Source organism: Rattus norvegicus, chromosome 9 (assembly GCF_036323735.1).
Source record: "Rattus norvegicus strain BN/NHsdMcwi chromosome 9, GRCr8, whole genome shotgun sequence".
NCBI classification, from domain to species: Eukaryota; Metazoa; Chordata; class Mammalia; order Rodentia; family Muridae; genus Rattus; species Rattus norvegicus.
Genome location: NC_086027.1, coordinates 100,569,820 through 100,585,032, shown reverse-complemented (window position 1 = coordinate 100,585,032; position 15,213 = coordinate 100,569,820). Strand labels below are relative to the sequence as shown.

At 42.4% G+C, this 15,213-nt stretch overlaps 1 protein-coding gene and 1 pseudogene across 1 annotated transcript; both read right to left on the bottom strand.

Annotated features, from left to right (window-relative positions):
- Nucleotides 4,126-4,329, bottom strand: Olr1348-ps (olfactory receptor pseudogene 1348; annotated as a pseudogene).
- Or9s23 (olfactory receptor family 9 subfamily S member 23) lies at nucleotides 5,121-6,092 on the bottom strand. The gene has a single exon (NM_001001121.1). It carries the CDS (start codon nucleotides 6,090-6,092, stop codon nucleotides 5,121-5,123), a length of 972 nt encoding a protein of 323 aa, NP_001001121.1.
- Nucleotides 6,093-15,213: the final 9,121 nt, after the last annotated feature.

Sequence of the window (15,213 nt, the reverse complement as noted above, 5' to 3'; positions counted from 1 at the left end):
TCTCTGGTAGAAATGTGTATTCTATGTCATTGTAGTATGGGAGTTGTCATAGTCATTGTTCTATCATTGTAAACAGACACCAGGACCAAGGCAATTCTTGTAAAATAAATTTAACTGGGGGCTTGCTTATAATTTTAGAGGGTTAGTGTATGATCTTCATGCAGGAAGCAGATCCACAGGCATCAGGCAGAGAGAGAGAGAGAGAGAGAGAGAGAGAGAGAGAGAGAGAGAGAGAGAGAGAGAGAGAGCGCAAACAGCATGGTCTGTACTTTCAAACCCATTCCCAGTGATAGACTTCCTTCAACAAGACCATGCCTCATAATCTTTCTCAAACTTTTCCACAAACTGGTGACCCCGCACTCAAATATATGACCCTGTGGGGATCATTCAAGCCACAGCAGGAGTTTATAAATTACTTTTTATTACATATGAATCATAGCTAAGCTTTTATCTTTATCCTCAGAGGAGCCTTTGGTCTTTGGCTTCCCAGTGATGTTCAAAGTGTTCAGAGTTTATGGACTGTTAAACATGGCTAAATGTATCTCCCATCATGCACTGATCATGCCTTAGGGGAGACAGGTAGAATGCTGAGGTTTGGATGTAAGAATATCCTTTGTGATCACATGTGTGAATTTAACCAGGATGGTAGCATGTTTGGAAGGATTAAAATTTATATCAAGTGGTGTTAGTGACTTTTTAGTGAGTTTATTACAGTTTTTCTTAGTCCAGCTATCTCCAAAATTACTGAGACTGGACTGTTAGATTTATTTATCTGGCTTAAGAGCACAACTGAGCATTATTATTCCATTTTAATACTCTAGGCTAATCTGGCTACCTCCCAGCCAAAATCCCTGAGATACTCACATTTTATGGCTGCTCCACTTATTTTTCTCATGGTGTCTCCTGAACCTCCCATGGCTAATCCCCACTTCCTCTCCCTCCTGTACCCTCCTCTGGTTAGGAGGAAATCCAGCCCTATTCTCTTCCCTGCTCAGTCATTGGCTGGTCAGCTTGGTTCATTGACCAATCAGGGAATTATTTGGGAACAATGTTTACACAAAATTAGTCAGGAGATTTTTAGACTAAGGATTGCAACCCGATATGTCGACACAGAAATCAGCATTTGAATAATACATGGAAAATCTTTACACAAAGATTTTGTGCCTACATTTCCCCCTTTTAGTCCAATAAAGGATCTTTTATTTGGCAACTTTGGAAAACATATTCTATTATCTACTCAATTTTGGTGAGCTCGAAGTTGCATAGGACTTAAACTATTTTGTTAAATTCTAAACAATTTAAGCTTATATGGGAGACTATAATTATCTAGTCTTCAACATAATCAGAGACCTAGGAAGGAATAATTAATACCCAAGTATGCAGGAAGTAGAGGCAAACAGCTTCCACAATTATAGAAATGATGGGGAAAGCTGGCTTCCTGAACAGTCCTCCAAAATTTCTATGTTTTTGGAGCATCATCCTTAGCCTTCTGGTCCAGAATAAGTGACAGACTTGGGAAGCAGGAATTATGAAGGATTAACCTACTTGTCCTTTCAAAGCTCAGCAGTTGACTTCTCTGTATTGTGTTTGTCCAGTTTGGATAGCATTTGGTCTGCAATTGTGGCAAGGGCATTTTCTTGCCCAGTGGAGAGCTTGCCACAATGAATCAACTCCATATAGTGGTCACTGTAGAGTGAGGTTGCTTCTAGGAGCAGACCTGTCTCATTGTCAAAAATGATTTTAATTGAATAAAATCATCAAAGTATAATATAACCTAAAAGTAGGGTTAATAATCTACCCCATTTCCTATTATTCCTATATTCTCCCTTTTCAAACACTGACATTCATCACCCACAGAACAACCAAGAACCATTCACTCCATGTATTGGGAATAAAGAGTAGTTTTCTTAAGATTGCTTTCTGTTTATTTGGAGTGTCTTTTTCGAGGGTGCCCTAAAAAAACTGGGACTTTTACCAGTCTAAAGAGAGCTACCTGTAGCATTTGCTGTCCAGTGTCTGGATGATGAGAACATTCATGGCTTAACTGAAGTCCTGACTGAAACAGCCTGAAAAGTGGACCAACTGGAGTTGGCAGCTGTCTCTGAAGCTGTCTCCAAAGCAGGTTTTGATGAGACAGTTATAAGACAGTATATATTAGGATCAGGCAGAATGCTGGAATAAATAAGCTTCACCACCTCATCCCCATGAGTGAATTTTGTCAAGCCTGCCGGTCTGGTTATTCTTCTCTGTGAGCACATAAGCTTTTAGAGGCAATACATATTTTGCATTTATGAATTTAAGGAATGTACAGTGTGTACAATGAAGCTAAAGATGATACCTTGCTCTCTGTTTCAGTAGGAAAGCATTTATTTTACTTTATAAGTTAGCTTGCACTGTAGAACCAAACTCAAATATAAATTTCTTTCTATGACATTTAAACAGATGGTATGATAAATTCTGAGGATTTTATAGCCAAAGATTCTTTGGCTATGTATAGCTGAGGTCCTGGCAGTAGACATTTTTATGTCTCAGCCAGTCCCATTGTTGTTTCCACGTGGAGGGACCAGTAGACCATGTTACTTGTCTGGTTTAGTCTTGGTTGCTTTCTTCCTGTCTATAGCCAAGATCTACAGGAATTTTCCCATGGTCAAATCTGATCTTGATTGATTTGGATGAAATCCATAGTTTTCCTTTTCCTGTGGAAATCAGAGCATATTCTTTCTCCCAACTCAACACTGTTTTATAGATTTTTTTTATCTGCCTCTGGGATAATTTTAATCCTTTTTTGTTTATTAAGCATCTTTGTCTTATATCTTCTCCGGTATCCATTGAGCTTTCAGTCTCGATCTCATCTAAATGTGATTTTTAACTTTGGTGCCTTATCATTCTAGCACTTTGCCAAAATAATTTTTGTCTTTTCTGAGTTTTATGCTTTATTTATTGAAAATGATCTGGCATTGATATCTAAGTTATCAATGTTTATATCCAGAGCAGTATTGTTTAATTGTTCTGCAGATGAGTTTCTCCACTGTTGACCTGAGATGGTCAATTTGAATCTGATATCAGAGGCCTCCTGGTGCATTTCCCGATAAAGTGTTTCCTTTTTTGTCCCTTGTTGATCTACATTCATTAGTCCAATGTTGTCCTTTGTCATACTTTCTGCATATTCTAGAAAGCTGGGTTCTTCTTTTTGGATTTTCTCTAGGAAAAAACATTGTTTCCAGCAATGCCTTGACTACAATCTCTTTTAAAATAACCTTGCTTACCAAAATTAAAACATTTGACAGTTGGATTTCTTAAAACCTGTAGGGATTATTTTTCTATTAAAGCTGTGTCCTTGCACATTTTTAATTCTAACCTTTTTGAGTTGTCATTTAAATTTTTACTGAGAGTGGCTATCGTGTGTCAGAAAGTAACTAAAACCTTACATGTATCCCCAAGTACAGAGGGCAAGCACTCTTCAACTTGTACTCACATGAAGCCTTGCAAACCACGCAACCTTCGCTGTACACAAACACAAGGGGGAATCTTATGAAGATGATACTGAGCATCGGACATCAAGAAGGAGACAAACACCTTGGCTATCTTACAGGCCACTCTTGGAATGGAGTTGTAACCCTGGCCAGATCTGGTTGAGTGTTGACCTTGGGGCAGAATGCCTGGGGTTAAATGGAGGACACAATGGAGTTGTACGTCTTTTCCCTAGCCACAGTATAGCGAAGTTGCAAGATTGTGGGTTTACAAATTGATTTCAATATATGCATATATACATATATAATATGTATACATTTACTACTACATTAAATTCAGATCATGGCTCTTCGTGAGATAGAATCTATGCTAGATGTGCTTCACAGGAGCCATGGATCTCACTAGGAGGAAAACTTGGCAATATGTTTAGAGCTATCGTATGTGACTTTAAAAATTTTTTATTTACGTGTTGATCTGTTATCATGGATAAGTGTATAGGCATCTAATGAAGTAAAAACTGAGTGTGGATTTTGAGTTACATCTCCTCATGTGTGATTGAGTGAGTTAATAAATCATATTGGAAGCTGACCTTTATCTCACATGAACATGGCATATCTTTCCTGTTTACTCAGAAATTATTCATACATATCAATATTACTGAATGTTTTCAGTCCAGAAGTGCACAGTGTGGTTAGAGTTGCACAAGGGAAATTGGAACTCAAGGCTGGTCTCTACAATGGAGTGCAGGCAGCCTCCATAGTAGGCACCCAGGACCTGACAGGCACAGGTCATGGGATTCATGGTCGCAGGGGATGGTAGGGAACAGCAGATAACCATGAACTGATCATAGGCCATTACTGGAGATGTAATTACAACATGATTTTGAGCCTCCTGGCATAGGTACTTGGAACTGAACTCTGGTCTTCTTAAGAACACCAAGCACTCTTAATTGTTAGGCCAAGTCTCCAGCCTCTGGAGTCAAATTCTAAAGCTCTAGAGAAAGCTTAACTAAAGAGGAGCAGGAAACTATAGTATGGTCATAAGGAGTCACCAAGATATGCATCAAAGTGGTGTTAGAGAGAGGGACTTGATTTTAGCAATTCATTCTGTTTTGTATATTAGTCTAAATATTTATTTCCTTTCATAAAAAACAACTCAGTAGCAACAAATACAAATTATGTTCACTGCACTACATTAAAAAGTGGCTTGGATATCAACCAGGGAGCGTACACTAGCTGATATGAGGCCCCCAACACATATAGAGCAGAAGACTGCCTGGTCTGGGCTCAGTCAGGGAATAGGTACCTAACCCTCAAGAGACTTGGGGTCCCAGGAAGTGGGGAGGTCTGGTGAGGTAGGGAATGGGGTGGAGGCATCCTCTTGGAGATGCGGGGATCAGGAGGAGGTGTGGGATGTGGACTGGGGACAGTCAGAGGGTGGACTGGGAGGAGAATAAAGTCTGGAAGGTAAAAAATTAAAGAATAATAAAAGTTGCGGCTTGGAACTGGCTCCAACTCTTAACAGAGCAGCCCTGTGCTACCTGTTTAGTGAGTACCTCTAGTGCTCTATAATATGCATCTAGGAACCACCGCAGGAAGATGAATAGAAGAGGTTGCATAGTGCTGCATTAGAAAGCTTCCATCCAGCCCTCACCGCACATCCTCCTTCACAAGACTGTGCCTCTGTCCCAGCCTCCTCAGGGCATCCTTCACATCCTTGTTGCGCAGGCTGTAGATGAGGGGGTTCAGCATGGGGATAACCAGGGTGTAGAAGACAGAGACCACTTTCCCCTGCTCCATGGATGTCAGAGCACCTGGCTGAGCATACATGACAAACACAGTTCCATAAAACAAGGACACAGCTGTCATGTGTGAACCACAAGTAGAGAAGAGCTTGTGCCGGCCTGACCCAGAGTGCATCCTGAGAATGGTCACTGTGATGTAGCCATAGGAGACCAGGACCACGAGAGTGGTAGACACGATGATGAGTCCACAGATGCCAAACATGACAAGCTCATTGAGAGTTGTGTCAGCACAGGCCAGCTGGAGCAATGGGGGCACATCACAGTAGAAGTGGTTGATACGGTTGGAGCTGCAGAAGGGCAGCTGAAATGTAAGACTGGTCTCTACGATGGAATTCAGGCAGCCACCACAGTAAGCACCCAGGACCAGGCGGGTGCATGCCATGGGGCACATGGTCACAGGATACTTCAGGGGACTGCAGATGGCCATGAAACGGTCATAAGCCATGACTGCCAATAGGAAGCCCTCAGTGGTAACCAGAAGGGAGAAAAAGAAGAACTGAGTGGCACATCCTGCAAAGCTGATGACCTTAGAGGAGGACAGGAAGATGGTCATGGCTTTGGGGGCAATGACAGAAGAGTAACAGAGGTCAACAAAGGACAGGTTCTTGAGGAAGAAGTACATGGGGGAGTGTAGGCGGGCATCCAGAGTGATGACCACAATCATCGTGAGGTTGCCCAGGACAGTAACTACATACAGGGACAGGAACACAGCAAATAGCAGAACTTGGGTCTCTGCACTTCCCCCAAACCCTACCAGAACGAACCCCTGCAAGGACACTGCCGAGAGACTTCCATTTCTGTGCACTTGTGTGGCCATGAGTGGTGTCAGATGCAGAGAGATGGATGGACGTGGAAAGGGGGAGCAGACTTCACTGCTGCAGTCAGATTTTCCACAGGCTCCCAGAACCAATTCTTGACGTGGTGTCCATGCTCCAAATGCCTGATAGCTGCTGTGATCTGTCAGATGATCTGGAGTGGCCTAAAAGGGGACATTTCCTCTGATTTACTTGTTCTCAGGGATTTCCTAGGTCCCCCTTCTGCAGGAGGCTGGACAGTGGTCTGAGGATACAGAGAGACCTCCACAGCCGAGGGATGGAGTATACACATCTTTTCAAGGACCACATGCCTGTCCCTTAGTCACTTTTACTACCACCTCCAGAGATGTCCCAGAGCAGCTTCATAAGTATAACTGTCTGCTGAGTTCACCCAGACCAATCAGCCCTCCTTGATTCAAAATGTTTAGAAGATCCTTGTATCCTTCGCAAATAGGCTGATCATATCTCTTCCAGGAGGAGTCCCTCTTAGTCAAGAGTACAGAAGAGGGCTCTCTGCACTGAGAAGGAGCCTCTGCATTCTCTCTGTATGAATAGAGGTCCTCAGCAACTCTAGCTCCAAGTCTTGTCCACAGTAATTATCAACGTACAGGTCTGCTTCCTTGAGGATGCATATCCAGCTAATGACTAGATGTTGGAGATTTGATGAGGAACCAGCTGAGGCCCACGTCCTGAGAAAGAGCAGGAATGGATTTCAGACATATTGGGGACATGCTCAGAGTCTCCCATTAGATTACATGGCCAATTCTACTTCCTGCTCCACCTCCTTTTTTGTGAGTTTATAAAGTCTTGTGTTTTGCCTTTGAAAACTAGAGAAATCTGGCTTCTGGCCTTCTGGCCATTTAGAGTCACTTTCTCTTCATAGTGATCCTAGATAGCATCATCAGATTAGGGCTGTCCTCTAAATGCTGGGTTTGGTGACCAGGCTTCTGGCTGATAAATCAATTCAGGGCTGTGTAGTACTGAGTGTTCTGGTGGGGATAAAGAATGTATCTGTTCTCCGTTACCATGGAGGGTTAGAAGACTTCTCTGATCTAAGTTAGTTCATCTTCTGTGCCCTCTACTCACTTCCACAGTTCACCCTCACCGTGCAGTCCCGTGCTGGTACGAGAGCATAGCCAATTTTTCTCACTGTGAGCTCACAGGTGTGCATGGAGTGACTTTGTGCTCACACTGTTGACACAAAAGCCAGCCGTTCCTGTATTGACCACATAGGTTTCCATGGTGATATGTGTGATGGGTAAATGAAAGTTAGTCCTTTGTTTTTAGTTGTAGCAAGGACAAGTTTGATCTTCCCAGGGTGCTGAGGAAAACCATTATCTAAGGATGTCTAAGGAAGGAGAGAGAAGCATGGGGTGAGGACAATGCTCTGCTGTGGGAGAGATGGCAGATATTGTATATGAAGGGAAAGTCTGTGCTCTCCTTGGCCTTGGTGCTCCTGAGCAAACACTATCACAGTGTCCTGTGAGGGGCTTGGATGAAGAGTTTTAGTTCACGTGCCTGCATAATTAGAACTGGTGTTGAATAAGTACCCACCCCAAACCATACTCTAACCTATGCCAAAAGTCAGGGATGATCAAAACAAAACATGTCAGTTTGGCGGGTATGGAGCATGGCCAGCACCGTGTACACTGTGTGCACCACCTTTCTCTCCATCCATATGGGTGGGCTCCTACTCCCCACACGTGACACAATGAACTTACCTTTCTAGGTAAGAGTCCAGTCTACTCAAGGTTACACATCTAAGACGCATGCTCCCAAGGCCCCATGCTGAAGAGCTTGTTCTGTGATAGATATGAAGTGGCAGATAGCCATTGTCTTTGGACTGTCATCAGGTCAGCCATGGAGGGAGGTGACTATGAGCAGGGCTGGGCACCCCATAAGGGACTGGGTATGTGAGTTTCAGTCGTGCCAGGTTCTCTGTCTTGTCAGAAAAGGCAGGTCTTCCTTGCTTTGCCCACTAACAGGGCATTGTGTGGAGTTGCCTGCCCTTGGGGTCACTCTCCTGGATGAAATGCTCTCTGTCATATAGTGCTGGGGCTCTTGGCCTCCAATGGCCAATTAAGGTGGTGCTGGCAGCCGGCAACTGGGACCCTATGTCCCTGGGCTCCACAGTTGGAAGGCAGGCTGTGGTCAAACTCTGCTACATTGATAGTACTCTCTATGGGTTGGTATGAATCCTGCAGTCCTCTGGAAACCTTGAAGGGTTCACCAGAATGACAATGGAGAAACTCCGAACCATCTGTGCCCAGTGTCTCTCATTAGAGCAGTCACTCCTATGGGGCAATGTGAGCCACTGGCCACAGCCGACTCTCTTGTTTCTCTCTCCAACTCACTGTATTAAGAATGTCAGGAGGCCTCGCCAAGCTAGGCCCCTGGGCTCATTCCACCCTAGGTGGCAACTAGGACCACAGTCAGCTAAGTGCAAATCCAACCTCCTTGATGGTATGAGAAGCCTGGGTGGTAACACCCATCCTGTTCATGTTCCTTCCTGGCTGTTTCACGTTTGAAACACCTAACACAATTTCTGTGTGAAGGAAATCAAGCCAGCAAGTAGTGACCCAATCAGAAGAGACAAAACAGGGAAAACTCACAGTGTTGCTCCCACACATGCATCTGAGTGTCTCAGGGTCTCACTATGTCGCCATGTCACCGATCACACCTATGCACGGTTGCTCACACCCAGGCACTCTGCTTCCCCTTTAAGACTTCAGTTTTTCTCTGAAGATTGAGGCAACAGCCATGTTTTCCGGATACAAGGGAACATAAGGGTTTAACCTTCACGTCTGAATTCTGAGAGACAGTCTGCATGTTCTTTCCCACCGTGGCTACAGTGCGTTGTTAGAGCACCTTCCAGACAGTTGACCAACAAGGTTACATCTGTACTAGGTCCGGCACCTCAGTGCCCCAAGATATCTGGTAGATATCTTTTTTTTTTTTTCAGAGCTGGGGACTGAACCCAGGGCCTTGCGTTTGCTAGGCAAGTGCTCTACCACTGAGCTAAATCCCCAACCTACAAGGTTACATCTGAAGTGCAAACTGTAGCCTTCTTGTAGGTGCGAGCTCCTGGGTGGAGGTTTGAGTGTGATTCATGAATGTAGTTCTGGGTTAGGTACAGGGTGCAGGATGAAAATCCTGGATAGTGGCGTATATACCTAGTGAGGGTGTGAGTTTCTTGGTATAGATGTGTCTGGCGACCAGGTGAATTCCTGGGTGTGAGCTAATAGCATAAGTGTGAGTTCTTGAGTACGGATGTGAGCCTCTATGTGCAGGCGTGAAGTCCTGTGTGCAGGTCTGAACTCTTGAGTTCTTTTATGGATATATTGTGGTTTATGTTTCCATGATGTATATATACAACATGGAAAATTGTGTCTTCCTGGTAAGAATTGATGGTCTAGCAGCTGGTTCCTATGTCCATTCCCTCTTTGCACTGTAAAGAATCCTTGGGGGTCCTGATATCATCGACATGCACATTTATGGACCTCAACACTGCTCAGTGTGATCATTTTGAGATGCTTTACCTAACATGGTGTGGATGGTAATTTCATGTGTCACCATGACTAGCACATTGAGTACGTGCAGAATTGGCCAAGTATTCTGGGTGTTCCTTTGATGATGCTGTGGATACATTTCTTGTTGCTGTTCATGGACTAAGGAAAGTAAATGTCTCCTTTCATGTGGGGGCTTATTTAATCCATTGCCATCCTGAATAGCACCAAAGGCCTGACCATTTTCCGGATACAAGGGAACATCTGCTGCCTGCCTGTCTTGGAGCTGAGACAACAGCTTTGCTCCTTCCTGTGATTTTGAACTGAAAACTTCAGGAGCCCATGTCTCCTGAAGACCCGAGGACTTGCTGACCATCGTAACCAGGACAGGACACTCTCTGTAGCCTCACTGTCCAATATGCATAATACTTCCTTTAGTGACCATGATATTGCTACCTTGGCTGGCCACTCCTTCATTCATCTGTCATCCATCTCTGATTGGCCACTTTATACCACACTCCCCAGGCAATGGCTATACTGTTGTGGGGCACTAATACTCTGGCAGGCAGCACATCTGACTCCCAACTGGAGTGTTTCCTTACCTACAGACTGTATCCCAAGCCTAATATCCCATACTACTGAGTTCAATACCCCACCATTCTCCCCTTGTGACTGGGGGGCACAGATGCTCCCAGTTACTTTAGATCCTTTCTTCAACTGCACTCCAGGCTGGGTTTGGTTTCCTCCTGGAAGGACAGTACTCAGGACTTGTTCTTCCTGTCTACCTTTTCTCTTACTTATGTTTCAATCCCCCACTCAATTGCTGAGCCCTTTCTTGTTTGCTTTGTCTTTTTTGTTTGTTTGTTATATTACATATAACAAACCGTCACATCTTACGTATATTGCAAATACCTTTTCTAGTTCACAGCAGATCTCTGGTCCTATCACTCCACACTGACTCCTGTAGAACTGTCTCCTCTAGGAGTGTCTCCATATGCCCTCTGATTTCTCTTGGAAATGGAGTGTCTCTGAGGGATGCACACTTTTTTTTCAGTGTTAAATTCTTTTTTAATTAATAAATTTATTTTGCAAATCGATCAAACCTTCCCCTCCCTCCTCTCCTCCATGTCTCTCACTCTCACTTTTCTTTTCTGCCATCCTCCCATCCTTCCTTTCTCCTCAGAACAGGCTCAAAAAATGTCAGGCCTCCCATAGATATCAACCTGTCTTGGCATATCAAGGCGTAATAGACTAAGCAGGTCTTATCCTATATTGGTTAGACAACACAGGCCAGTTAAGAGAAAGGGATTCAAACAATCCAGTCAGACACAGCTCCTGCTCCTGCATGTATGACTCCTACAGGAAGACCAAGCTGAATAACGGTTGGATACATGTGAAGGCCTACATCCGGCCCATGAGATTCTCTGGTTGGACGGTCAGTCTCTATGGGTCACTATGTGCCCAGGTTAGTTCACTCATTATGTTTCCTTGTGGTATCCTTGGCCTCACTGCTTCCTTCCATTCTTTGTCTCTCTCTCTCAGGTAAACCATCAAGCTCTGTCTCAGGTTTGGTTGTGGGCCTCTGTTTCAATCAGTGGCTGGGTGAAGTGTCTTAGATGACAGTTATTCTGTGTTCTTGTCTGGAAATAGAGGATATCCCATTCCTAGTTTTGGGCTGGACTCTCTCTCAAGGCATGGGTCTCAAGCTGGGCCAGTCATTGCTTGTCTTTTCCCTCCATTTCTGTGCCATCTTTAACCCTGCATATCTTGTTGACAAGAGAAATTGTTGTTCTAAGGTTTTATGGCTGGGTTGGTGTTCCAGTCCTTCCATTGGAAGTCTTTTCTGATTACAGGAGATGGCTAACACAGGCTCAATATCTCCCATTGCTAGGAGTCTTAGCTTGGGCCACCACCATAGATTCCTGGGAGTTTCCACTGTCCGAAATTTCTTACTCATCCCAGATGTGCCCCATTCCCAATCCAGTTGTCTCTCCCTGTGTCTTCTCTCAAATTGATTCCACCTTATTTCTGCTCACCCACTCCCTGACCTGGTTCCCTCCCCCCCTCCCTCCATCTCCCCAAACCCCTACTGTTCACTCTGTTTCCCTGTCTCAGTGAGATTCAAGTGTGTCCAGTTTGGTCCTCCTTGTTACTTAGCTTCTCTGGGTCTATGGATTGCAGCATGTTATCCTGTACTTTCTGGTTAATATCCACTTATAAGTGAGTACATACAATGTTTATCTTTCTGGGTCTGGATTACCTCACTCAGGATGATATTTTCTAGTTCCATCCATTTGCTGGCCAATTTCAATTGAGTTTGTTATACTTTACCTTTTAGCCCAGCTGGCTCCCAAATAATTGTGGCTCAATTATTAGATTTACTTATTTACCTTTAATAGCACAACAACTGAGCAGTATTACTCATTTTAATACTCTATGCTAATCTAAATACCTCCTAGACCAAATCCCTGAAATACTCACATTTAATGACTTTCTGTGCTCCTGATGTTTTTTCGTGGTGTCTCCTGGGTTCATCCCTACTTGGTCTCCCACCTGCACCCTCCTCTGTCTAGGAGAAAGTCCAGCCCTATTTGCTCTCCTGTTCAGTCACTGTCTGATCAACTTGCTTTATTGACCAATTGAGGAACAATTAGGGAACAATGTTTACACAACATCTAGACAGGAGATTTTTAGAGTAAGGATTGCAAAAAGATATGGGGACACAAAAAACATCATTTGTTAATACAAGAATAATCTTTACACAATGCCCAGTTGTATTGTGCCTACATTACTCCCTTCTATTCTAATAATAGGTCTCTCTATTTGGTCATTTTGGATAACATATTCTATTATCTATTCTATTTTGGTTAGTTCAAAGTTCTGCATCCAAATCATTCTTTATCATAACTTGCATAGACTTTAAAACCTTTTCTTAAATCCTAAACAATTTAACTTTAAATTGGACACTATAATCATCTATTCTTCAAACCCATCAGAGACCTGAGAAGTTATGTGTTAGTGTGCTTCTCATCTTTGTGTCTCAATTTTCTTTAAATTTATCATTTTCAAATTTTTTATATCTGTCTAAGAAATTTCACATCCAGTCTTTTTCTTTTTTTAATCATTGAAACATATCTTTAAACATTTTTTTAACCTGGTAAGATGTTTGTTGTTTTTAATTTTTTATTTTTTTCTTCTTGTCTTCTTTTGATCTGTCCAGCTTCTGCTTCCGGCCTTGTAGACCTGCTCCTGAACTTTTGTTTGCAGGGAAAGGGATTTGTCTCCCATGCTTTAACTGGGATCTGCCTCAATGGATCACCCTTCCCTGGATGGAAGTTGCTCAGACCACAGAGGTGTTTGCTGCTCCAACCAGCACAAATCAGGCCAACATGAACCCCTTTTCAATGGGATTTTATCTTCCTGCCTAGCTAGGAGACTGCATCCAGCATTGGGAAGCCTGCCTGTGTTGAAGAGCCAGGTTTTTTATTCAGCATGGGCTTCTCAGAAAAACTCCCTCTTCTTTCCTTCTCTAGGTTTGTTTGGTTTTGATTTGTTTTGTTTTGTTTTTCTCCAGCTGCTGCTGCACCATGGGGTTCAGTTCAAGAGACAGAGAGTTCCTGCCTGAAAAAGCCCCTACCTGAGGAATGAACTTACCCAAGGAGTACTTGTTTATCTCTACCTTTAAATATCATATAGGTTCTTGTCCCATGTTGGGTGCCAAATGTTAAAGTCATTCTTGTAAGCTTAATATTGTTTTCCTCTTAATTAAGCTAACTTTAAATAGTTGAGACTGGAATATCAGATTTATTTATCTAGCATTAAGGGCACAACAACTTAGCAGTGTCACTCTATTTAAATACTCCAAGCTAATCTGGCTACCTATAGCCAAATCCCAAAATACTCAAAAAAATGGCTTTCTCCACTCCAGATGTTTATTTCATGATATTTCCTAGACTTTCTCCTCATGGATCACCCCTACTTCCTCTCTCTGCTGCCCTTTCCCACGGCTAGAGGAAGTCCAACCCTCTCTCCCCTACTCAGTCATTGGCTAATTAGCTTGCTTTATTGCCCAAACAGGGGATAATTAGGGAGAAATGCTTATAGAACATAGAGAGAGGAGATTCTCAGAATAAGGATTGCAACCAGATATTTCATCATAGAAATTAGCATGTGAATAATACAAAAATAATCTTTACATGGTTCACAATAATATTATAATTATGAAGTGGGATCTTGCCTAGAGGAAATGGGTCACTGGGGATTTTCTCTGAAAGGTGTACTTGGTCTCCATTCTCTTTACCACCATCATTCCTGGTCATCATGACAAAAAAGTGTGTTCCTCCACTTTTTCCTGCCATCATGATGTTCTAGTCAATATGGTCCAACATCAACAGAGCCTAGCTCATTGTATGTTGCCATAAGCCAAAAGAACTATTTACTTATATAAGTTGTTTCTTTGAGGTAGTTTTATAGTATAGAACTGGCCAATACTTGTTACAAACTGGAAATACAAATACATGTGTATTTAAACTGGAATCTCTAAAGTACTGGTCTCTATGGTGCTATTATGCCTACAGTAATATACCTCCCTCATATCACCATGTATCTGTCAGTGATCAAATATCTAATAGTTGCATGTGGAATCCAAACAGGCTTAACATTTCTCTAGAATCAGAAACCCTCTCAGTACAGAGTCACTGAGATCACTCAATTTGATGGGTGTATTTCTCAGGTTAATTAGTCTTTAATTAGCTATAGCTTTCATTCTGTAGAATCTCTTATAATCTGGGTTTAATGGTATTATGTCATGGTGCTGTGTAAGTTCCTCTGTCCTGTGTGTCTCTTGTTAGTAACCATAAAGCTCTGAATGCTTAATTCAGATCTGGTTGTAATAAGCATCACTGAAGGTATCATCGCACAGTCTCGTTGTAGGAGGCCTGGCTCTCTCCTTCAAGAGTTCTATGGTGTCAGATTCTCTTTTGTGATTGGATGAGTCATTGACGAACACCATTTATTTTCCCTCATGCACTAGGTTTTTACAAAATATTTAGATGGATATATTTTCATGTCTTCACAGCTACAGAACATCTATGAAAATGGCTGTTCCTCTCATTTTGAAAACATGTTCCTTCATGCTTGCATGTGATGAAGATTTACCTACAGTTTCAGTGGTACATCACAGGAGGACAACAAGATAATTGTTCCCTATTTATTTGTAAGTATCAATCGGGAGGTCAGCATCTTACAGTGATGTACCGAACACACCAATCAAATTGTGTCTGTCAATCTATTGAATTTATGATCCTTCTTTGTGATACAAACTTCCATCTTTGACCATTAGTATTCCCATCAGATCAATACCACAAGGAATAAAGTGTATCTATTGAAACCAAAGTTTACATGACCAAGATATAATCTACAATCAGTGCTTTTAAAAACAGGGATGTGTTATGGAATACAGATAATAGAAAGAAAAGGTTGAAATGAGGTTATATTGGCAACATATTTGGAAAAGGAGTGATATAAATACCTAAGTAAAATTTTATGTTAAAAGCTTATTTCTATAGATTTATTTCATACAAATATACTTAGTGCAATAGATAACATTGAACCTTTA

What these genes read in the sequence shown, in the direction of transcription:
- Or9s23 (NM_001001121.1), bottom strand. Translation starts at nt 6,092, where the DNA reads ATGGCCACACAAGTGCACAGAAATGGAAGTCTCTCGGCAGTGTCCTTG.